The 24,574-nt window shown below is 39.6% G+C and overlaps 1 protein-coding gene across 2 annotated transcripts; it reads right to left on the bottom strand.

The window, feature by feature from the left end:
• Positions 1-305: 305 nt before the first annotated feature.
• Positions 306-24,492, bottom strand: TSG101 (tumor susceptibility 101). Of its 2 annotated transcripts, none has more exons than XM_086614188.1 (10): positions 24,419-24,492; positions 20,490-20,574; positions 18,537-18,602; positions 17,771-17,934; positions 16,302-16,428; positions 13,646-13,712; positions 11,927-12,021; positions 5,758-5,960; positions 4,109-4,348; positions 306-647 (listed from the first exon to the last, which is right to left on the bottom strand). In XM_086614188.1, the coding sequence occupies exons 1-10, from the start codon at positions 24,458-24,460 to the stop codon at positions 558-560; spliced, it is 1,179 nt and encodes a 392-aa protein (XP_086470314.1). In that variant the 5' UTR covers positions 24,461-24,492; the 3' UTR covers positions 306-557. The 2 variants fall into 2 exon arrangements, with proteins under 2 accessions (XP_086470314.1, XP_086470315.1); XM_086614189.1 differs by having other exon boundaries at positions 11,927-12,018.
• Between the last annotated feature and the right edge of the window lie 82 nt (positions 24,493-24,574).

Raw genomic sequence — 24,574 nt, 5'->3', positions numbered from 1 at the left:
TCAAGGTTTCATAAGGCACCATAAGGAATACTCCACTGTGACCATGATCTGCTGGTGGAACAGGCCAGTCAATGTAACAGTTATTAAACTCGCTCCAAGAAAGCAATCCTTGGATGTCAACCAGAAGGGCCTTGAAATTTTGAGTTTGCAGCTTTCGCTGGTCACAACAAAGCTTAGTTACACTGAAATGTGCATTTTTCCAGTTGGGGACACTGAAATACCTCCCAAATCTCAGAAGTAAAGTGAAAGTATGGCTAAGCTGACACTGCATAAACCAGGCCTGCTTGTAAAAAAAGTGCATCATACACAGTTCTGTAGAGGAAGAAAATATGCAGCAAGTTTTATTCAGCGTAAGTCCACCAGCACAAAGATTACAGGAGATAGAAAGTGCATTAATAAAAGCTAGTCTTTACCAAAAAGAAAATATATTATTGATTCAAAATATCTTACACTTGAATGATGTAATAACTTATTCTGGGCACCTACTGATTAAGAGAAATATCAAGAGAATGGCTGCTTCATAAGGAAATCTAATTTCCCAGTTAAAGTCTGAGAATTTAGTAGAGATCACTGAGTCCAGCAGTCTTCCTCGCCTTCTGCATTAATGCCCTCAGCTGGAACTGCTTGCGAGACAGAAGACGTACGTGCTGCAGAAAGAAAGAGTAAGAACAGCTGGTTATTGAGAAAGTTTTGATATAATCTTAGTTCTACTGCAATACTAATTTTCAAACCATGACACATTCCATGACTCAAAAAAGGATGTTAGTTTTTTGGAAACACTAAATGCATTATTCTACTAAATGGCATTTTCTTGGCTTAAAATGACTTGCAGGTGGCTGCCAAATACAAACACTATAGTATATTTTTTTTGTGATTTTAATTATTAACTCTGCACATATTCTTGTCAAAGAGAAAAGCAGTACTAGGTACTGCAAGGTGAAGTCAGACTAATGTGCTTCCCATGGGGCAGAGAATAGTCCTTTTAACAACAGATACACAGAACTAGCAAGCTACATAACAAAGAAATAATGTGTCTCTATGTAGTGCATTGTACCCTGGATGTTAAAAGCAAAGCCGAAGTGGTAACCTGGAGGGAACCTCAGCTGTTAGAAAAAGGAAGGACTGATAACTCTTGTTACCCAATGGCCCAAGTACAGACTGTTAACACTTCTGCGCACTAATCTTTCCAGATTCAATGGCAACATTAATTACTCTGACAAAAACATTTTGTGCAGTTTTATTTGACGTTAAAAAGTGTTTTTAATGTTTTCAGAGTAACAACTGATCTGTTTTTATTTCATGTGCCATCACCATGGCACATAAGTTCAATATAAAGGAAGGTTATTAAATCAGACATTATGAAAACTTTCAGCATTAAGGACAGCAAAGAAAGGGAACAAATTGCCTAAGAACGTCTCTGCTAGAGACACAAAACTAGATGGCTTTTTTTCCCCCCTACAATTCTAACATAGAATCATAGAATCATAGAATGGTTAGGGCTGGAAGGGACCTTCAAAGGTCATCTAGTCCAACCCCCCTGCAAGGAACAGGGATATCTCCAACTAGATCAGGTTGCTCAGGGCCTTGTCCAACCTGGCCTTGAACGTCTCCAGGGATGGAGCATCCACCACCTCTCTGGGCAACCTGTTCCAGTGTTCTACCACTCTCATGGTAAAAAATTTTTTCCTAATATCCAACCTGAACCTACCTCCCTCTATTTTAAAACCGTTACCCCTTGTCCTATCATAACTGGCCCTCCTGAACAGCCTCTCCCCATCTTTCCTGTAGGCCCCCTTGAGGTACTGGAAGACCGCTATAAGGTCACCCCGGAGCCTCCTCTTCTCCAGGCTGAACAGCCCCAACTCTTTCAGCCTGTCCTCATAGGAAAGGTGCTCCAGCCCTCTTATCATCTTCGTGGCCCTCCTCTGGACCCTCTCCAACTGGTCCATGTCCTTCTTATGTTGGGGACTCCAGAACTGGACGCAGTACTCCAAGTGAGGTCTCACGAGGGCAGAGTAGAGGGGGAGAATCACCTCCCTCGACCTGCTGGCCACGCTCCTCTTGATGCAGCCCAGGACGCGGTTGGCCTTCTGGGCCGCAAGAGCACATTGCCGGCTCATATTGAGCTTCTCGTCCACCAGTACTCCCAAGTCCTTCTCCTCAGGGCTGCTCTCGATCCATTCACCACCCAGTCTGTATTTATGCCTGGGATTGCCACGACCCAGATGTAGGACCTTGCATTTGGCCTGGTTAAACTTCATGAGGTTGGTACGGGCCCACCTCTCCAGCCTGTCGAGGTCCCTCTGGATGGCATCCCTCCCTTCCAGCGTGTCGACGGCACCACACAGCTTGGTGTCATCGGCGAACTTGCTGAGGGTGCACTCCATGCCACTGTCCACGTCACCGACAAAGATGTTGAAGAGGGCCGGGCCCAACACGGACCCCTGAGGGACGCCACTCGTGACCGGTCTCCACTTGGACATTGAGCCGTTGACCACTACTCTCTGAGTGCGGCCATTGAGCCAATTCCTTATCCACCGAGTGGTCCATCCATCAAACCCATGACTCTCTAGTTTAGAGAGAAGAATGTCGTGCGGGACAGTGTCAAAAGCTTTGCACAAGTCCAAGTAGATGACATCCATTGGTCGACCCTTGTCCACTGATGTTGTCACCCCATCGTAAAAGGCCACCAAGTTGGTCAGGCACGATCTGCCTTTGGTGAAGCCATGTTGGCCGTCACCCACCACCTCCTTGCTCTCCATGTGCCTTAGCATGGTTCCCAGGAGAATCTGCTCCATGACCTTGCCAGGCACAGAGGTGAGGCTGACCGGTCTGTAGTTGCCCGGGTCCTCCTTGTTCCCCTTTTTAAAAATGGGGGTTATGTTCCCTCTCTTCCAGTCATCGGGGACCTCGCCAGACCGCCACGACTTCTCGAATACAATAGCCAGTGGCTTGGCAACTTCATCCGCCAGTTCCTTCAGGACCCGCGGATGGATCTCATCAGGTCCCATGGACTTGTGCACCTTCAAGTTCCTCAGATGTTCTCGAACCTGGTCTTCAAGTACAGTGGGCGGTGGTTCATCCTCACAGTCCCTGCTAGTTCTTTCCACAGCTTGGGTGGTAAGACAAGAGGCTTTACCAGTGAAGACTGAGGCAAAAAATTCATTGAGTACCTCAGCCTTCTCTATGTCCCGGGTAACCAGAGCACCAGTATCCTTCCGGAGGGGGCCTATGTTCTCCTTGGACTTCCTTTTGTCCCCTACATACCTATAGAAGCATTTCTTGTTGCTTTTTATATCCCTTGCCAAATTCAATTCCTTTAGGGCTTTAGCCTTCCTCACTTGATCCCTGGTCACTCTTACAGCTTCTCTGTATTCCTCCCAGGCTATCTGTCTCCGCTTCCACCCTCTGTAGGCTAACCTCTTCATTTTCAGTTGGTCCAGGAGCTCCTTGCTCATCCACGCCGGCCTCCTGGTCTTTTTGCCCGACTTGTTCTTCGTCGGGATGCACCTCTGCTGAGCTTGGAGAAGGTGCTCCTTGAATGTGGACCAACTTTCCTGGGCCCCTCGTCCCTCCAGGGCCGCCTCCCACGGCACTTTGCCCATCAGGTGCTTCAAGAGGCCGAAGTCCGCCTTCTTGAAGTCTAGGGTACAGAGCTTGCTGAATGGTTTCCTTGCTGCCCCATGGATCTTGAACTCCACTGTGTCGTGGTCACTGCAGCCAAGGCTATCCTTAAGTTTCACATGCCACTGGCTGCCTCTGCAGATGCATCCATAGACTGCAAGTGAAAAGCTGTCTGAATATTCCCATTACCCTTAAAGTTAGTTTCTTCAGAATTAGGATGCAAGACCAATGGAAAGCTTATTCTGACACTGTTGCATCCATCTAATGATAAATGACTTCATATCTATAACGTTTTTAAAACTGGTCTTTTATCTTAATTCTGAAATTCCTCTTTTAAAACTCATGTTTGAACATACAAGTATTCATGTTCTTACAGGGTCCTCTTCAGTGGAGAAATCACTAACGTTAATAAGCTGAACAAAAGAGTTGAAAGTATTTAAACACATTTAAAATGCACATTTTAAAAACATTCCAAGAAACCTACCTTTAAAAAGACATCTAGATCTATCACTCCACGTCTCAACGCTTCCCCAAGATAGAAGATGGTGTCTTCAATTGCATTTTCCTCTGCATATAAGTTCAGGATCTGCTTGTAAAGTGGTGCCGTGGGAATAATTACTTCATCTATGTCATTATTTTCTGACTGACTTTCCATTTTCTCTAAGGCGGAACTGAGCTCCTCATCCTTCTTCTTGAGAAGTTCAATGTTCTTGTCAACTTCAGCCTAAAAACAATTAAGATGCTTTTGTTTATTTCTTAGTCTCCAGAGCTGAATGTCTTCTTGTGATACAACTGTCAAGATGAAAGATTTTTAGACATGCCAGTTGATTCTTTCTCTACTAAAGGCTGTTTTAGATAATGTCAATCCATTACCAATTTATATCTGTAGAGAAGGCATGCTACCAGTCTTAAGTGAAGGTGCGACATAAGGAAAAATAACCATTTAAACTAGCTAAAGATAATAAAAGCAAAGCCAAAATAATTATTTTCTTTGGAAAATATGTGTCTTTTGCAGTAAGTTCCTATACAAGTTTGCTGAGCATGGATCACACAAACGCTTAACTGTATTGACAGGAAACAAAACATGCTGGCTTTACCCACTAACGGTAAAGCTACAATTTAACCACATCTGCATGACAAGTATCTCCCTTTATTACTTTCGAATTTGCCTCCTGACATTTTTCATGTCCCACAGCTAACACACTGGAAGAGATTGTACACCACTGTGTTTTTCCTCATACCACTCAAAGCCATACAGACCATTAAGATATTTCCCTCTCTCTGTCCTCACTGTCTTTTTTTCAGACTGAAGTCCTAGCTTACTTAGTCATGTCTTATATGAAAGGTGTCTGATGTACGGGATCATCCTTCTTGCCTTTGCATCAAACAGCTGCAGTTCCATTATGTCCTTTCTTTCCAAGATACGAAAGCCTAGAATTACACACCGCATTTGAAGTGGGTACATCATAGATTTATACGGTAACATTATGGTATCTCCTGTTCTCTATCCTTATTAATAATTTCTTTTTTTTTTTTTTTTTTTTTAAAGCAAATCTAAGCACTGAGCTGGTTTCAGAAACTGCTCATCAATTCCAAAATCTTACTCCTGAGCAGTAATGCAAGGAGCAGATGGACTAAGTGGATGACGTGGAAAAACTGCAAGAATTTCTGAGCATGCCGAGTAGGGGAGACTCTTCTCTGGGAAAGGAAAAGTCTGCAGGTTACACAAGGAGGCTGTGACTGAAATCAGTCTCTGCAGTAAGACTCTGAAATGTTCTCCTGTGCTGCTGTTCCACATTATTATCCAGAAACTGAGACACAACTATGACATAATCTCACAACACTGACAACTTGCACAGGGAGGATGGAGAAAAATAATACTGTTCCTCTGCTACTGAACAATGACATTCTTAAGATATATGCAGGACAATGATCTTATGATCACTGCTATTTCTGACTTGCTTCAGCCTGAACACATGCACCTACCTCAACTTGCAAAGAGAACATATATTTAAAAAGCAATACACTGGAAGCTTTGATATTTCTACCAATGCTTAATACTGAATTAATCGTATACTTCTGTTCACTACTAGGAATATTCAGATACAGAGCAAGTGTTTCATCTCAGCTTACCACTTCTTGATCCAGGCGAGTTACCATCTCTTCCAGTTTCTGGTGTCCTTTCTTCAGATCCTCTTCTGTCCGCTTCAAGGCATTGAGTTCAGCTTGTGCACGATCCATTTCTTCTTTCATCCGCCATCTCAGTTTATCACTGACTGCCGAAATAAGGGAAGCTCGAATGGTATCCTCACTGATAGTCCCATCTCTACTGGGTCCTGCGCAAGAAAATTCACAAGCATAAAATTAACTCTGTTCTGCACTGGCTTGAGTAGAAAGCCAATTTGGAAAAAAAAAAAAGTGGCTAACTTGCTGTATGTACTTTAGCAATACGAGACAGTAAAATAAGCTGTTTTCCATAATAATTTTCAGAAGCAGTGAAGAGACCACAGTGAGATAAAACATATTAAGACATATACAAGTAAATTTAAGAGTACGCATCCATTCATTCACTTTACCGTTCCCATATTCACAGTCTTCCTTGAATTTAAAAATGAGTCAACTATTTCTCCTGAAGCCTACAAATGTTGTCAGTCTGAGTATTTAAAAGAAGAATAAATTTCTGGTAAACTCTATAGAAATTAATAGATACATGTACTCAACCACAATTAATGCAACAGGTGGCTTGAGATAGTGAATTTGATTAAAGGTACTTTTATCTTGAGGCTTACCGATTACTGGTTTGTGGGTTGGTTGGTTTGTTTTTTTTACAGTTAATAAAAATCAATTAACACTAAGCTAACAAAAATAATTTCAAAGATCTTAACTGCTTCCCTTTTATATTTACGAAGATCTAATAGCAGCGTCTGTTTAAGCAACAAATTGCTGGACAGTATCAAGTGATTAAAAAGTTACAATATCATCTAGTCTTTCCAATTGGTTTCACAATTATTATCATTCAGCCATCCAAGGGCAGGTATGGGAGGGCAGTAAAACAATCAGCATTAATATAGAACATTTGTTATTGAAGTCATCTGACTTTAACAAGCAACATTTATGAGAAGATTATAAAGCAGAGAGACAAATGCTAATCAATCCTATTAGCATATGGTTTATGGATATGTTGAAGCAAACTAAAATCAGATGGCAGTCTTCTAGATGCATGTTCAGTGTTACACTGGGCCTACCATTTCTTTTTTTAAACTTCTACAGGATGGTATTGTAATTGGAGCAGGGTAGCGGGGAGCACGGTTTATAAAATTAGGTAATGGCACTCATGAAGAACCTGCAAAAACTCTCTGGATAAAATACTTCTTTAATGTTAATTGAATAAAGAGTATTAGTCAAGCATACAGAAATTCTGTGGAATTAAGTTGTATAATTTGATTCTACCAAAAGCAAGCATAGCTATTTTAGGTAAGTGTAAGACAAAGATGATGACATACAGTTTGACGGCAGGTATACCAATTTGCCAGTTTCACTTGGTCCATCTGTGCCCAGAAACTCAAGGGTAGTGATTTTAGTAGTAGTGAAACGAACTACCAACCAATATTGTTCCAGTATTATATAACTAGCTTCTATAAATGATCAATGTTACAGTTAAACAGCAACTGAGAGTGCTATGTAACTGAGTTACAACAACTGAGGTTGCTACCTTTTTTGATTGTTTTGATTGCTAGGTACAACTTGTAATTTCAGTTTATTAAATCACACTTCAGTGCAGCAAGACTACAAAACATAACAGAAGAAAACAAATTTTCTAATACATTTCATTAGTCCCTCTCCCTCTGAAGCATGAGAGGCTTTTGCATTTAAGCCTGAATATTACTATCACTTTTCAAATCAGCCTTTCAACGAGACTACCTTCAAGAGACTGCCACTAACACCTTTCTAAATAGAAAGGCAAATCCTTGATATCTGCCACAGAAAGTGTTGTGTGTCTGCAGATCAGGAAATTTAGACTGTTCTTGAGAATCTAAAGTGGCTAATGGTTGCAGAATTGTACGTGTATTTATCACGAACCAACCATTCTTCTACGAGAAAAACTGGAGAGTCTCAGTTTTCCCATATTTGTGCCTCACATCTTTTAGATCAGTAAATTTCAGTTGGGTTGTAACAATTACTAAAGCAGCAAGAATTATAGCAGGTTTTGCGCCTAAACATTCCAACTTTTATGGATGAAACAGAGAGATTTAAAGTTCTGTAACTGGAAAGAAAATCTGCAAAAAGAAATTTTACCAGAGTATCTTTTCACCCAGAGACACGGTTACCAAACCCGTAAAGTTGTTACGGCATTACCTACATCATATTTCCCAGTACCTGAGATCTCAAAAAAGTACAAAGTGGAAAAACACTCATCATGGCTCTTGTGAATCTTACATAGCTAAAGACAAAATCGTTAGCGTATCTTTTGTTTTCCCCTCCCAAAGGTTCAGAAAAGTGTCTCAAGTCAGCTGAAATCCAATCGACTTCTTCACCCTTCTTAATAATCACAGGCCCTCAGGAGAGGCAAAAGCAAACAAGCAACTCAAACCATATGTTAATTTTGCCATTTAAACACAGCAGTCCAAAGATTGATACTTTCAGAGCAAATTACACTAAGATAAACGTATTTTTGAATACATTATTGATAGTACTCATTAACTAAACCACTATTAGTCAGAAATAAGATTACAATAATTTTACTACACTTTTTTGGGAAAGGGTGGGCTGTTTAGTGAAATTTCAGCATTACAGTGTTCTTAGGGTAGGATGGATATCTTCCTGATAATCAGCAACAATCCAGAACACAGTTTAAAAATCTAACCTCTGCCTTTAGAAATAAGCATCTGAATGGAAAACCTTAACAATTTTCTGTTAGGGTCTCATCATAATTTAAACAAAAAAAATTTCTATTTGGAGTGTCTGTTGGTATTGTCATACTAACAAATGCAAACTGTTGTTGACAAGACTGCACACCCCAGAATTATTGAAAACATTCAGAGGATTTTTTGGACTTCCTGCTGCTAACAGAGCAAGACTGCAAAAATTCCTCTCTCTTCCCTACGCTTTTGTCATGTTAAGACACAATATCGTGTCAATAGAGGACAGAACGGGGGGCTACCTCGAGCCTTTGTCAATTTGACCAGTCTGCCCCTTTCCCAAGGAAGCACAGGCAGCGTATTTCTCATTTTTCCCCAATTTCAGTTATTTTCCCACAGCTTTTTACTCTGTCCTGTCCACAAAACCTACATTAAGTCAGGTATCTGGAAAAATAAAGCTATGCAAATGACATGACAGGAACTATGGGAAGATGCACATCATGGTTATTAATCCATCAAATTCTTCTAAAAATCAAGAAAACATCAGGTTTCCATAATTACTAATGTGAGCACTTTACTTACGTATAAATTGCACCAGAATACGTGCAATTTTTAAAAAATAAGCTACTTACTATTGGAGAGACTGGTTTAATCATCACTGATGCCAAGATAGACTTATGAAAATATAAATGTCTCAATACTTAATCTGATTTACAGTTCTGTCTTAAGCAATTCACTGTTTCCAGTCGACAAGGTAATTTTCAATATTTGGTTAACTACCTACTAGAATCAGCAAGAGAAGCTGCCAAATGGCAGCAAACACACAAACCCAGAAATTCTTCATTGCTGCTTCTTATGAAAAGAAGGAAAGAACAGTACTTTCTACACTGAGAACTAAAATTTAAACCAAGTCAGTCAAACTATCTGGCACAAGGAGTTTATTGACTGTCCAAGACTTCCTTTTTAGAGAAGACAATTGTAAACATAGATGTTCTAAATCAAACCAAAAAAGCCTGACTTCACTTCAAGAATAGCATTAGCATGATTTCAGTAACTGTTTATTTTACATAATAAATTATTCTCTAGCACAAAGTCAGAATGAACCATCTACTTTTTTTCCCCCCGATATCCCTCAATCAGGGAGATTTTATACAAGGCTCTCTTTAACAGTAAAGGAGGACAGAGAAAGAAAGAAAAGAAACCATCACAATACACCTAACACAATGAAAGTTCACACAGAAGTGCCAACAGATAGGAAAGAGGTCTTTGAAAATATAAAGGATCATTCTAATACAGCTCAATTAGATTTTCTGTATCTTCTTAAAGAGCATGAACCCTTAGCATTTTCTGTCACTTCCATAATTAGCCCAGCTTGGGGAAGATTTTATGGCACACAGCCATTAAATCCAGAGCACTGAAACCCTTAACCTTTACGAGGCAGAGTCTGGTTTCAGGAGTGACCTTATGGAATCATCAAACTAGTAACTGCATCAGAAAGGTAACTAATGGCAGATGATTGAACAGAAAGAAAAAGCCTGAGGACTGCTTGAGAAAACAGCTACTATTAAAAACTTAAGCTACTCTGAATAAGTATTTTCATTCAGTTCAAACTAAGCTCACTACAGGAAACACCCCACCACCACCCACACAAAACTCTCCAGTTGTAGCACCTGACATGCTCCAAAATAAACTATCAGAATAAATCACAGCCAAGAAATCTGTTTAGGAAATAAACACCTGTAGCTGAATGAAAAAAATACTGTTCTGTAAAAAACCAAACAGTACGGTAAATACAGTGGATGATTAAAGAGACATGTTTGCATTTCATTTGGCACAAGAGAGAAACCATATAAAACAGGCCTATGACTTTTACCTAGCTGCATCAAACGAATCAGTCTAATGTTAAATTGCCACCACAAAATCTGACATTACAACACGGTATCAAATGATCTAACACAGGACTTGAGCCTTCTATGATATTTGGCAGATATTTCACCTCCTTTCATCTTCACTGGGATGAAAATGAGGGAAAGAAATTAAATAGGACATATCTATATTTTAAATTAACTCTCTACCACATAAAAGCAAAACTGGATCTGTTTAAGAAAGATGCTGCAGAAGATCCATGTTCCCTAGAAAGGTTCTTGTCACCTCCCTACATGAGAACCAGTGGAGACCATCAACTCTCAAGGACCCAACTACAGCCCTCCAACACAGAGTACTGTTTGAGCAACTTAAGAGGGTCAGCAGCTTTCTTGCAGCGTGCATGGTAGGCACACATCACCTCAGAGTGGAGACAACCACTGAAACGGCCAACAACTTCCAAAAAAGACTTTAATTCAGAAGGCTGAAAGAACGTGGACACAAAGGATGGGATCAGGCATAAGAAGATTACAACATACAACTTAATGCTGTTTCCCAATTCTGTAACAACAGAACAAATCCTCAAATACTTAAGAGTAAAGTAGAAGCATTTATCTTCCTTCATCAAGCTGTGAACTTGCTTTCTTCCCATTTGTGTGAATGAAAATTTCAAACCACACACAGTTCCAGAGGGAAGAGTGTGTATGAATAACTGGGAGTTCGCACATTAAATAAGAACCTATGGATGCACTTTTAAATTACGGGGCAAGAGACTATAAATGACTGATACTCTGAATCAGGCCACAAAAGAATCTAAGTTCTTACCATATAACTGTTCCAAAAGGACCATCATCCAATTTTAAAGTTACTGCACCCACTTCCTACTTAGCCAGATGACCTTCATCACGGGTTCCAAATCTGTTACACACATACTGGAAGTGAGGCACAGAGTGGAAACCAAGCTCGTGTATTTTGCCAGCACAGGGCCATGGAGCAGCAGACTGGGAAAAGGTACGTGTTAACACCCTAGACCTTGCTGCTGAAGGGAAGAAAGGAGGAAATAACAAGTAGGGACCATTAAGAAGCAACAGTGAAGATGCTGGAGAAACTCGGTGAAGCTCATTCCAAATGCGCTGGAAACCTCTGCTTTAGACTGGCTACAACTTTTGGAGTAAAGAAAGTAATAAACCAAGAGTAAATACAGTGAGTCCAGTAGATGATTAAATGAGGACAAAACCACTTTTATAAACCAAGACCATGAACGCAGAGCAACTCGGACAATCAAAAGTCACCTACAGTTAAAGGTTGAGAAATAAACTGAAGGTGGTTACATGCAGTGTTCTTCAAAACATTCCTAGGGCACACACCATGCACTGCACAAAACCAGGAATTTACCAAGTTTCTCACTGAATATAATATAAGGTGAAGGACATAACATGTATTTTATTCTTCCTTTGATTAACTTTTTTTAAATTGAGGGTCAGATTAAGAACAATACATTCCTTTTTACATGGCCTTTCTTTACATATCAGTTACAGAGGGAAGCTTCACTTCAGAGAAATCCTTTCAAAGCTACTCACCAACAGTAGTGACAGGAGGCTGCGAAGGGTAGTACTGAACACTAGTGGTTGCTGGAAATGGAACACCACCTGGATAAGGATAGTTTGGGTAGCTGCTTTGACAAAGAGAGATATGCTAATGTTACGTAGCTATTTGTAAAATATCATCCATGTATATTATCTTTATGTCACCATGTTGAACATTTGTTTACATAATAAAATGCTTAAATTGCAGGCTAAGTTACACTTTTTCTCTTTTCCTATCCATAGTAACATCTTTCACAATTCATATTTCTGGTATGATTTAAGAAGATACCGTTTTATCTGAAACTCCATCTAGTTATTGTCTGGACAAGCATTTGGATCATTCCAAATTCCCTTCAATCTCTTAATCTTGCCATGCAATTTCTAACTTGTCATACAAAACCCCAAAAGTATCCAAAAGAAATTATTCTAGCTACAAACTCACAAACAGCAATTTCAATCTAGTAAATATTAAATATTTTAAAATATGAGAACAGTTAACAAGATGACTGCTTAACTGCTTTATGTAAACCTAAAAATGTTGTGCAAAATATGGTTGCAAGATGAAACTCTTCCAGAAATTCTCAGCCCTGCTCCAAATGATGAAGGAAAGCAAAACTATTCATTTTTTCACTGAAACAATTGCAAGATGACGTATAACATGATGGTCTACAATACCTTTCTAAAATACATTTACTATCAACTGAAACAAGGACTCAAATTAATCAGTACTACACTGACAAACACCTGCATACAGCAGAATATTAATCACGGCTGTAAGTAAAAAAAATGGTCCAAGAAAACATGTAAAATATAAAATAAGCATATTCTGTGCCTCTCCAGATAACTGCAAATTTAATAGTTCTTAAAAATATTTCTGTTCATTCATAAATTATATGATTTTAAAAATAGTTCTTCTATTCTTCATTCTTGTACAAACATTCAGATCACTTTAAAAAAAACGTCTTTCAGAGGAAAAGACTTGCCGTAAGAACTGAGCAAAATCTCCATTTTTCACTTGTTAAAACATAACATTCCGCATTTCCAATGCTTACAGGGTTTTAATTTTTTTTTTTTAATCAGAATGTTATATACTACATACAGAAATGCCTCACATGCTCCTAACACAAAATCAGGACATAAGGATATTAATAATAAAAAGAATTAAGTATGATGTGAAAAAATGTCGGTACACACTAGGGGGCAGCACAAAGCACGTTAGTATTTGCTAAGACAGACCTGCAAGTCTTCTGCAAAAGCTGTATTCCAAACTACTATATAATATTCTTAAAGCAAAACTTTTGTTTTATATTAATAAAAAGCATTTAAAACAATTTTGTGCCCTTCAAATAATAAAAAAACCCACAATTTGTAGGGGTACATTTCTTTCTATAGCATGTAAATGTATCAACCTTATAAAAACTAATCCGTTCCGCGAGTGAAGCGAGGTGACGTCTGGGAGTTAGGTAATAATTTTCAAAATATATTTACCACCCAAGTACGTTGCATTTGAAGTAAGCAACGCTAAGAAAGCTAAATCTTTCTCAAACTTTCTTTTGATTATTGACAAAAATTCAGTCCTCACGTAAAAAAGAAAACACCTGCTAACACGATAACTATACAACAAATATTCCATAAGAAAATACAAATAAGACTAGATACTATCCAGTGAAATTGTCTATTATGTAAATGATGATGGTTTAAAGGGGTCCTTACCTCGGGTTTGGAGTGCTTCCTGCTGGATAGGTAGATTTTCCACCTGGAATGCCCGGCACATAGGAAGCTAAATAAAATAATGATTTTGTATATTTTTACTTGTCAGAAGTTTAATATCTATTAAGATCATACCAGTGAGATGTACTTATGCTACGGTTAGATGCTTTTCAAAATATTCTTGAACAAAGAATACAGTATAACATAATGAAACAAGAGTAAGAGAAGTCCTTCTGTGGCCCTCAGCGACGTGTGCCCTGCATCCCAACACCATCACTTCTCACCACGCTCCCAGACACTTCCCACGCTGCTCTTGTGCAGCTTGGCAAGAGGGATACACGCAGCCGTTTGTTGCGAGCCATCTCGCTGCCAACTGACCAAGGCAGCTGCTTCCCCTCCAAACACGTGAAGGACTAAACTGCAGCGGACCTTCACTCCGTGTATGGACGAGTTAGAATTTCCTTTCTGTACCCAAGCATGTTTTCACAAAACACAGGCAAATTTTGCATTTCTGAAGATAATACCTCTACCTACCAACTTTGGTTATAATATCTTCAAGAGTATTTTGTTTGAAGGGAGAGTATAAGAACTGTAATTGAAGTCAATTACACATTCCTTAGAACAACTGGCTAGAACACCTTTCAATTTATTTTTTTTTCTTAATCATTACTTCAAACTAACAGATAAAAATGGTTATCAATTTAAAAATCCACAATGAGTAGCTGTGCCAAGTAAAATGTGGCTACATAAGAAAAAGCCTCTGCAGCTAGGGGACTCAATAAAATGGCATGTTATTAAAGATGACACACCTGAAGAGCTGTTTCCATGTCTTATATAACAGCTGAAAAAAGAAAATAATCTTTCCAATGTAGCCATTGTTCTCTATTCACTAAATAATGAGTGTAAAATTCAAGTACTTTGAGAGCAGCCAGACTTTACAACAGTGGATTAGCTATTTAACAATCCAATCGTGTTTTATCCAGTAATTTCTGACATACTCTAAAAAAACCCTTTTATCAGCACATATAAATGTCTAAGGCTTTAATACTCTTAGCAATTTTAAGTTTCTGCTTAGAAATTTGACAATTATATTATAAAAATTATGTTTTGAATGTATTTATTCCACAGTTCCAGTAATTTGTTTTAGGAATATTACATCAAACAGCTTTTTTTTAAGAGCGCTAAGCTCTTTTCATCCTTGAATGCTTTCAAATGATTCAATTTTTTAAAAAGGGCTTCATATTTTTTTGAACCGCATATCTAAGACTTAAAAAAACCCTAAAACGACAAAAAAACCAAACCTACACGTCTGCAAAATAAGGAAAAACTGATTACACTAGTAAAACTAAGTAGCTATATTCCTGTTTCAGGAAAATCCTGAAACATTTCCACTACAATTACTTCAGCTATGCTAGCATGGAGTGACTACAAGAGTAATTGAGTGTGTTTGGTCCTTCCTTAAAGTACAATACAGGTCACAGCCTCTACTAAAACTGTACTTACACTGACACCCACTGTTCCTGGAAAATCAGAACAGCAGAATCATCTAGTGCTCTTATAGCTGGCTAGCGCTGGACAAGCCAAGAAGTCCCAACCACTTACCTTTAGCTATCTCTAATGGTGCCATTTTTGTTTGCTACCCCTTTTCTCACGTGTTAAGAACCTAAGACCTTGTTAAAAATGCTTTCCACTGCAAGTTGTAATGAACAGTACTTCAGCTTTGCAGATGTAACACTATGATCTGATAAAAGCTGTATTTCAATAGAAAACAGACACAGCCTTAAAAATACAGTAAAAATATCTAACACCCAATACAGTCACTCTACCATTAAACTAATGTAGAACTGCTGTAATATTAAATAACCTGCAGCTAAACTGCTCCCCCTCCCCTCCTGTCCCAGTTTTGGCTTGCGTAGATGTACTCTACTGTGTTTTTTTTTCCACTCAATGCAGAGTCTCCTCTTGGAAGAATTTCTAGGATTTTGTTTCCTGCTTCCCCTTTGTCCCCTATTCACTCATCTCCACTCTTTAAAACGAGATGTCTCCAGAAGTTTAAACAAATAAGACTTTAACAAGTCTTCAGAATTTTTGCAAGAAAATAAGAATGGCTACTAAGTCAGAGTGCCAACTCAACAGATGTGGATGAAAAATCACAAGGCAGGTTTTTTTCATACTCAGTCAGCAATTATTAAAAAAAAAAACGACAAACAAACAAAACCCAGGAGCACAGGCATAGGAAACACAAGCAGTATGCTTTTGCTTATGAAATCAATGGTTGCAGGAAACTTAACAGATGGACTTATATTACCAGAAGCCAAAAAAAATAAGATACAAAGTTATCTGAACAGCCTCTTTTTAAAGTTATCTCTGAATGTTGACAGGTTACTGGTTGTTTTGAGGGGCTTGGAGGGGGATGATGTGTTTTGTTTTTTTAAATACAAACTTGATTTTTCCCTCCCTTCCAAAAGTTGAAAACACACACACATTCTTCCAACATAGTTCAAAAAGGTCAAGTAAAGGACAGGTGAATTCATTAGCCAGCAATAGAAAGTCACTCTAGAGCAGAATACATCGTTTGTTGACAATCTATGCAGAGCAACAATACACTCTGGAATATTAGTAGGAGTATTTGTAGAAATTAGTGGCCGTGACCACTTACTAGTTGGTGGGCCTGTTGCCTGGTATGGTGGGTAGCTTGATGAAGCAGTAGGCCGAGAAAAGACTGGAGGTTCCTCACCAAACACGACAATCATGACCTGAATCAGCTCTAGCAAGTCTGACTGGGGCTGTGAGGGTAAACACATCAAAAGTTGTTAATTTTGTTAACAGACAGTTTTACTGACTATAGCAACAAAATGGTACCATTCCATCAGATCTCAAAAGTCATCCTTTTGTTTGTGTTTTTTTAAATTTTTATATACATACATGCATATTTAACTTCCTATATTGATTCCTTTACAGATTCCAAACCCAGTCAGCTAGTGTTCAAAATGGTAGAGCAAAATACAGCTGCAGTAGTGTTTACACTCAAAATACACTAGGTAATACATGGTTCCATATCAACTGCAGGGCAATAAATGACTGACGATGACTGTGCAATGACGGATTATAATAATTTTTTAAAACTTAAATCCACCGTCCAAGATGAAAAAAATACAGATCATTCAGTTTTCAGACATTTCAATTTCATACAGCACACAGATTTTGCTCAGGTTCAGAATGGCTAATGGAAATAACACTGTAACCCACTAAGAAGTGGCACGAACTTCCTTCAAATACAGCTAAACTAGGCTTCTCAGTTTATAACTACAGTTAATATAGGCATGATTTCATTTTGTCAAAATAAGGACAAGTGGCATGAATTCAGCACCAGATTAAATACCCTACTTCTAAATTTTCATAGCTCTGTAATCCACTCAATTTTCACCAACTTCTCAATCAGAATGAATTCTGTATCACCCGTATCATAGATGACCCTCCTGCTTGTGCAAGACCTACATCCCGATCCAGGCAGTCCTCTTCCACTATTACCATGCGAACTACCACCCATGCTTAATAAATTTATTCCTGTTAATAATTTTTTACAGAACTATGCATCTTGTACCATTCTTCTGAGCTTGTCAGCACATTTTATCTTCTTTACAAGTCTGTGTTTTGGTCAAAACTTCTATGAGGCCTGCACTACCCAATGCCTTTATTTATTGGTAAAGCAAATGTATCCATATACTTGAAGCTCCAGGACTTGTACATAAAGAAGTCCAAGGGCTCATACAAGTCCATTTTAGTCACAGAGATTAACTTCAGCCCAGATATGTCTCACAGAATTTATAATTTTCCTTCTGTAAATATTCTTATCTCGAGGTCTTCATATTGGTGTCCTGCCAGGGAAGGATGCCTGTGCTGCACTGGTTAATCAGACAAACTGTAACTAAAGATGCAACTAACCAGGCAACAGAAGGCAACGTCCTGAACTTCAAGATATTACAAATAATAAGCAGTTGTTTTCACTAAAAAAAAAAAGGGGTTAATACCTCAAATAAAGAGGATTGTTTTTTGTTAAAAATGATACAACTATCTAAAGGAATGCAGAACTGAGCAAGCTGAGGATTTCGAGTTCCCTATACTTACGTATTTCCACTCATGGAGATAAGGAAGGTATATCTTTCCATTTGCATCAACATGCTTCCCAGTTTTTATTGTCATAGAGCTAGTGGGTTTAACAAAACAAATTGGGGGGTTGAAAGGGTAGGTGTCCAGCAGCCACAAGCAAATTGGGATATTGTATGTGTTACCTAGAAGAGATATTTTGAAAGACTTTAAAAGTTATTCCAACTCTTTAACTGTCCTCTTGTATCCAGACTTATAAAAAAACCTCCTAAACCTGGTAAATTCAGCTGCACAGAGTCAGATGCCAAAGTCCAAATCTACTAATAACATTAAACAAAGACCTCACAATATGGCTATGAACTCCACGTTTTTAAGAACAATTTAACTTTGACTTACAGTTATAATCTACCACTAATATATTATCTCATTTTTTCTACAATGCAACATTACTAGACCCTAATCTGAATTATCATTAGCTGCAGCAATAAATGGTTTGCAACACTCATTCAATTGGGAAGCTTGAAAAACGCACAGTACTGGAAGAACACAGACGTTCTAGAGCTGTACAGGACTGAAGAAGCAATGCTCAACGTTAAAATTTTATTCCACAGCAAAAATAGAGAACCATTTCTTTAATGGTTCTCTATTCATATTATACTTTGGGCAGGTAAAGGATTTTCAAGAAAATAGTGATCACTAAAGTAGTGAAGTTGAACGGGACAAATCTAAATAGTTTTTCACGTAATTTGGGAAAATAATGGTAGTGATGATAATAATAAATGCATACCTCTGAAAGGCACAGGAATGGTTCCACTGAGGCTCATCAACTCCCTGGAAGAGCCATCATTAAAAACTGAAAGGGAACAACCAATATTTTTAAAACAAACATATTTGCTACATTAATTTCTGTTTAGGTTATTCTCCATCTATTTATTAGCATAAATATTCAGAAGTTACATATATATATATATATAAACTCAGCTTGAAAGGTTCTGCTCTTGCACATTAATGGACTAGCAAATGATTGTCTACAGTCAGGTTAACTTCTTATGAATCACCCACTCCTGAGAAATGAATGACTAATTATTGTCAAACTACCTTCACTGCAAAAAAAACTGTTTCCTCATTCAGAGACCAAGTAAAACATGTTGGAATGATACAAACTGCAAATCATACAAATTGCTGCAAAGATAATCTGAACTAAAAAAACCCACCTTGTCATTTTAAGATTAGAAAGAACTGTCTATGCTTTCCCAAAACAAACAGGTCAGCAAGAATACAGAGCATTACTGGGCCATAGGCATTTAATACATAATCAGTAAAGGTAATTTAACTGAACAGTAATACTCGGAAGAAATGCATAGCACTGAACTCACTGCCACATCTTAGCCTTAGTTCACAAACTGCATAGGAACCCTAACCTTCACGTACTGAGTTGCTGTATTTAGTTTTCCTATCCTTTCAATCCCATCGATTATTCTTGGCTGAATAAACCAACTTCTGGTAATAAAGCTTTTATTTTCCTAATTTCACCTGAAAGTTTCTAGTCACACTTCAAACGTAGCTTATTGTGTACCATTTTTTGGTGCCAAAGTTCTGCAAAGGCAGGTAGAACATGTTGGGACTTAAACAGAGGTACATATTTAATTATTAACATAAACATGAAAATTATCTCAACAGCAATGTAATCATTTTCCTGTTGCTCATTTCACTGCTCCAAATAGTATCAATTACCTGTAAGTGGTTCTGTGCTCAGCCTTTCAGAGGTAGCTAAGAAAGAGTTGGGTAACACAAATGGGCTTCTTGCTACAGCTCGGAGCTATGTGGAATTCTGATCATCACCGTGGCGTACGCCATTCCAACCACAGTCCTTTCACTATTGTTCTTGATTCTCCAGTCACTGCATGAATTTTTATTTCTGTGACAGCGGCTGGCTTGCAGCTTTTCAAGTTAAAACTAATCTTTTACCTGTCCATGTTCCTTCTTAAGACTTCTCAATCCAGATTTGTAATTTAGAAAGCAGAAGACTACAAAATCTCTGATGGTGTATTAGTAACACAAATTAGCCCAAAGAGGAACCCCACAGGTGAGAGTTAAAAAAAGCAATCAGAAGGAGGATGACCTCTGCAGCTCTGATGGTTCAGCGTATATATGGTGAAACCATGCCCTCAGCCTCTGAAGGTGACCCTAGATATCCCCTTCATTTAAGGCGGTCAAATTTATTTAGAGCCTTTAAAACAGCTAACAAAAAGTGACTGTCACTGTTAATTTACATTACAAAACCCCTCATACCAGTTTTCTACATACTTGACTATGTTTTCTTCATACTCTTAAGGACTGTCACAATTACTCACTTTCAATGAAGAATTTGTTTATTGACTTACAGTATTTTCTAAATAGAACTCCAAAAATATCTTTGTATGACAGCAAAGCTGAATTTGTAAGTCAGAGCAATCTCAGGACACCAACTGATATGGCATCACTGAGGAATTAACTAAAAGCTAAGCTGTGAAAAATGCAGCACTTCTTGGAATACTAGACAGACTCAGTCATATAGAAAGGTTATTTCAGAAAATAGCTGTGTTTCTAAGGAAGTATCAATGTCAAAGATCAAGAAGAGAAACTCAAATTAAGTTTTCTAGTTTTATTCTCCTTTTTTTCCCCCCCAAAAAAAAACCCACCTGATGTATTTAAACCATCAACAATTCAATAACAAAAATTTTTTCATGCCCACACTGACCATATGAATCCATGACAGGTTTGAGGTCCTTGTACTGAGTAATAACACTGGTCGTTTCCTGTACAGTTAGGTCTCTATACTTATACTGGAAAACAAAAGAGAAAGAATGACTTCAGAGACTAAATTTTCAGTATAACTTAATTTGGTTTTATTTTACCCAATAGACTGCATTTATGAGAGTTTACATTGATATATGGACTTCTTCACTCTTATTTTGGAATAAGAATTTATTTCCCCATATTACTTACCTGAACACTGCCTATATAACTCACTGAACTTTAAAAAGGTGTTAAGATGCTTTTAGTCTTAAATAAGAATCCATACATCAAGTGATTTGGGGAAAGCTATTGCATTTTCATTCACGTTCTACCATAAACAACAGTACCTATGAGATATAGGTGGATATTAAAAAAAAAAAACCAACCACAAAAAAACACATCTCCAAACAAATAGACTGACGTTTTGAACATTCCTGATACACAGTCAGCCATCATCTGAACCTCACAGATATCTTTCATAGCACTTTTCAAAGCACCACAGTGTTTATCAATCATTGATCAGTATTTTCACGTATTTTATCAACTAGAAAGCAGACATTTCAAGGCATGCTGCTATCAGTAATCACACTGGCTTTGCCCTCTTCCTTTTATCAGGAGCAGGAGTCACTCATAGCACAGATCTGCAAAACACACTACTAAGAATTTAACAGTCTCAGCACTATAATCCGCAGACGACAAAGGAGATGCTCCTGGCAACAGAGAGCTGGTTCGCCATGTGGTGCAGCTCTTCAACCTTGTGCCCATTCCTCCCAATAACTACCATTAAAAACAAAAGCCAACAATATAGTCTCGTGACAATGTTTTCATCATAATACAATTAAAAAAAATCGTAATACAATTTTAAAAAATTTGCAATCTTCAGATGTCTTAAGGAATATAAACAGGCAGCATCCTTTCAATCATGGTAGCAAGACAGAGGGCCCAACACAATGAAATGTCCGATACCTAAAGCATGCAGATGTTAACAACATCTGAACGCATTAATTCAGACGTTATCCAAGAGCCAAGCATGGTGCCACAGGTAAAGGGCACCTTTGCTCCGACAAACGCTCAGGAGTTGTGAAGCTTAGAAACTAACTCTTCTTCCTATTATCTACAGAGATCGACAAGAACGCTACTCCTGGGCATGATAACTCCTATTTAATAAGCAGAGATGAACACCCCATGCCACTTCCCGTAACGCTACCTTAGTCTACAAAAAGCACCTGCGCTCTAGGGGATGCTGTGACTTATCTTCCTGAAATTACCAAGGCAAAACACTGATCTGTGGGGGAAAAAAGAAGCAACCCTTCCAGTAGGGATGCCTGCGTGTGCAGGGAGGGGCCAGCAGAGAGGTCAATCAGGCAGAAGGTCAGGGCAGCCCCTGGATGCTGTTCTGATGGCAGGGCTGCAGCAAAGCATCTCGGCCTCCTCCAGAAAGCGGGTGCAGGACTGGCAGTGTGCGAGAGGGGCTAGACAGAGGAGAGAGCGCTTTGCTAGCATTTGAGTAAATTCCTCCCTCCTTCCCCAACACCTAGCAGAAGTGAGAAACAGGTACCAGGCATCGCTAGAACACGGAGACAGAGGTCTGTGAAACTGGGGCTAGGCCAGCCTAGAGACTGGCAGTACATCCCCACACGGCTCAGCGTGTTACTACAGCGCGAACGAGAGCGTGTCAGCAGCTACTTAAAAAAGTAAGAGAGGGGTCTTTTTATAGGAGCGTACCTTATGGTACAAGATATAGGCTCAAGAAGATTGGCATAATCACTATTAAAAAAAGAACTGGCTTCCACTAACAGAAGCTCCTAACAAGCACAAGGATTCAGAGTCAGGATTTCACTCCACTTTCGGCACAAGAGTCTCAAGTCAGTTTAGTTAAGGAGCAAATAAACAACGTCTGCCTGCTCAGCAGACGTACTGGGAATCTGGTACGTGGTGGTTGATAAATCCTAGATTTCGTTGTGTGGCGTGCTTTTAAAAATCAACCCCAACACATGAAAATCAAAAAATATGTCTCTTGAAACCAAGAAAAAGAGCATTGCTGTAAATAGCTTTCACATTAAGTCATGAATAATTACTTAGTAGAGATAAGGTTGTAAAGATTCCAGCTACTGCCACAAGCAAAATTCAGTGCTACTCCAGCTATTAATTTAAGTACTTAGATCCAGATAACTAGAGAGGACTGAAGTTCTGCATATTAAAATGACGTATGAAGAAGTTTCTCCTAATGAGAAAAATGGCTATTCTAGAATTTTTTTATTATTTAATGCCCAAAGTATACTCTTCTGTGCTTATTTCTCTCTTCCATCCTAAGGAATACCAGAACATTACAAGACAACCTTTACCTGTGTTCATACAGTAAGTAGTTGAGCACTTCCAAGAAATGTCAAAATCTCTCTGGAAAATAGAAGATCATAGTGACTTCTACAAAGGCAAGTAAAACTGATTAATTTGAATTCTTAATTTCTAAACTTTTCTTTTCCTCCGCCATTCTCAGATGGCAAATGCATCCTCCTTACTTTACACATCAGGAAACAGACCACAGAGAGATGAAGCTTTTCAAGATCAGACAGCGGGTAAATACCTGAAGTTAAATTAAGTATTTCTGTTCACCCAAACTAGGGCTTAAGTACTTTGTTATCTCACACACTGAACTATTCGTACGTGAAATATCACTAAGCTTCCCTCTAGAGAATGGAAAGTTTCTGAAAAATAAAGAGGTGAAATAGTAACTCCATTTTCCAACAGCTGTTAAGTACGCTGCACGTTGAACTTACCTACAGAAAGTCAGACTGGGGGTATAAAATGGGCAAGTGTGGAGGAAAGAGGACATGGGACTATCTTAAATTCTGTTTCTTCTGTGGCATGGCAGTAACTCATTTAGAGGAGAGAGGTGTATACAAATACATATGTGATCTCATCTGCTAACTCGGTGTCAGTATTCAGCTCATCTTCAAGCTGATTATAAAACTTTGCTTACGATTCCATGCAGGTGAAAGACCCTTTAATAAGGCTTCTTCAGTTTTGATCAGATCCTCCCCTATTGTATTTCATTTTAATATTGTGCAAATACAATGATTAAATGTTGTTAAATCCCCACGAACAAACCCGAAACTCGCCTGAAGCATTCACCCTCAAGGGTTTTCATTTCCAGGTGCTGGACAAAGCCCGGTTTTCACCCGAAGAGTGGCACACCTACACATGGCTCTGCATGATTCAGTGATCAATGATTTACTTTCCAAGACATTTTTCTGGTTCCTTAAACAAGGGCGATAAAAACCTCCACCCTCATCCTAGTCCATGAAGCCGAACTCGCCTTCCGTCTGAACTTAACGAGCGAATGCAAACGGCGCTACACAACCCCACAAGCCACACCGCAGCTCCGCTGCACTGCAATGCCCGGCAGCCTCGGACAGGCAGATGGTTTCTGTTCAGCTTCTACCAGCAACGTCCTGACCCAGAACTAAAGTTTCGCAGGATTATACACAAGGAAACACTTTAGGCTGCGGCGCGCCATTCTTTCCTTTACAGCCTGACTCCATTTCCAGTCTCCCGGGGCCGGACACAACGCTTTGTCGCCGCGACCGCCCGCGGAGCTCCCCGCGAGGTGCCGGCCCGGGACAGAGCCGCAGGCGGGCGAGGGTCCGTGACCGCCCGCGAGGAGGGACACGGAAAGGGGAGCCGACCGCTCCCGGGGCCCGCGGAGACGCGGGGCCCCCGCTCCGCCGCTGGCCCACGGCAGGCGCCGAGCGCCGCGGCCGCCCCGCAGCAGCACCCCGCTCCCCTCCGCCCGGCGCCGCGCTGGGGCTGCCGCCGCCTCGGCCCAGCGGGCGGCGCGCCCGACGCGCCGGGCGGCGGAGGGGGCTCTCGGTGCCCCCGCCGCGTCGTTACCTTGGCAAGCATTTTCTTCAGCTGGCTCTCGGAGACCGCCATGGCGGCCGGCCCCTCCTCCGCCCGAACGCCGCTCCCGGTGCCGCCGCCCGCCGCCGCCACACACCGGCCCGGCCCGGCCGCCCCTACATAAAAACAGGAAGCGACCGCGCGCGC

This window comes from Tauraco erythrolophus, chromosome 6 (genome assembly GCF_009769465.1).
Source record: "Tauraco erythrolophus isolate bTauEry1 chromosome 6, bTauEry1.pri, whole genome shotgun sequence".
Classification (NCBI taxonomy): Eukaryota; Metazoa; Chordata; class Aves; order Musophagiformes; family Musophagidae; genus Tauraco; species Tauraco erythrolophus.
Note: the sequence above shows the minus strand (reverse complement) of the source record. Positions and strands in the feature narration are given on the sequence as shown.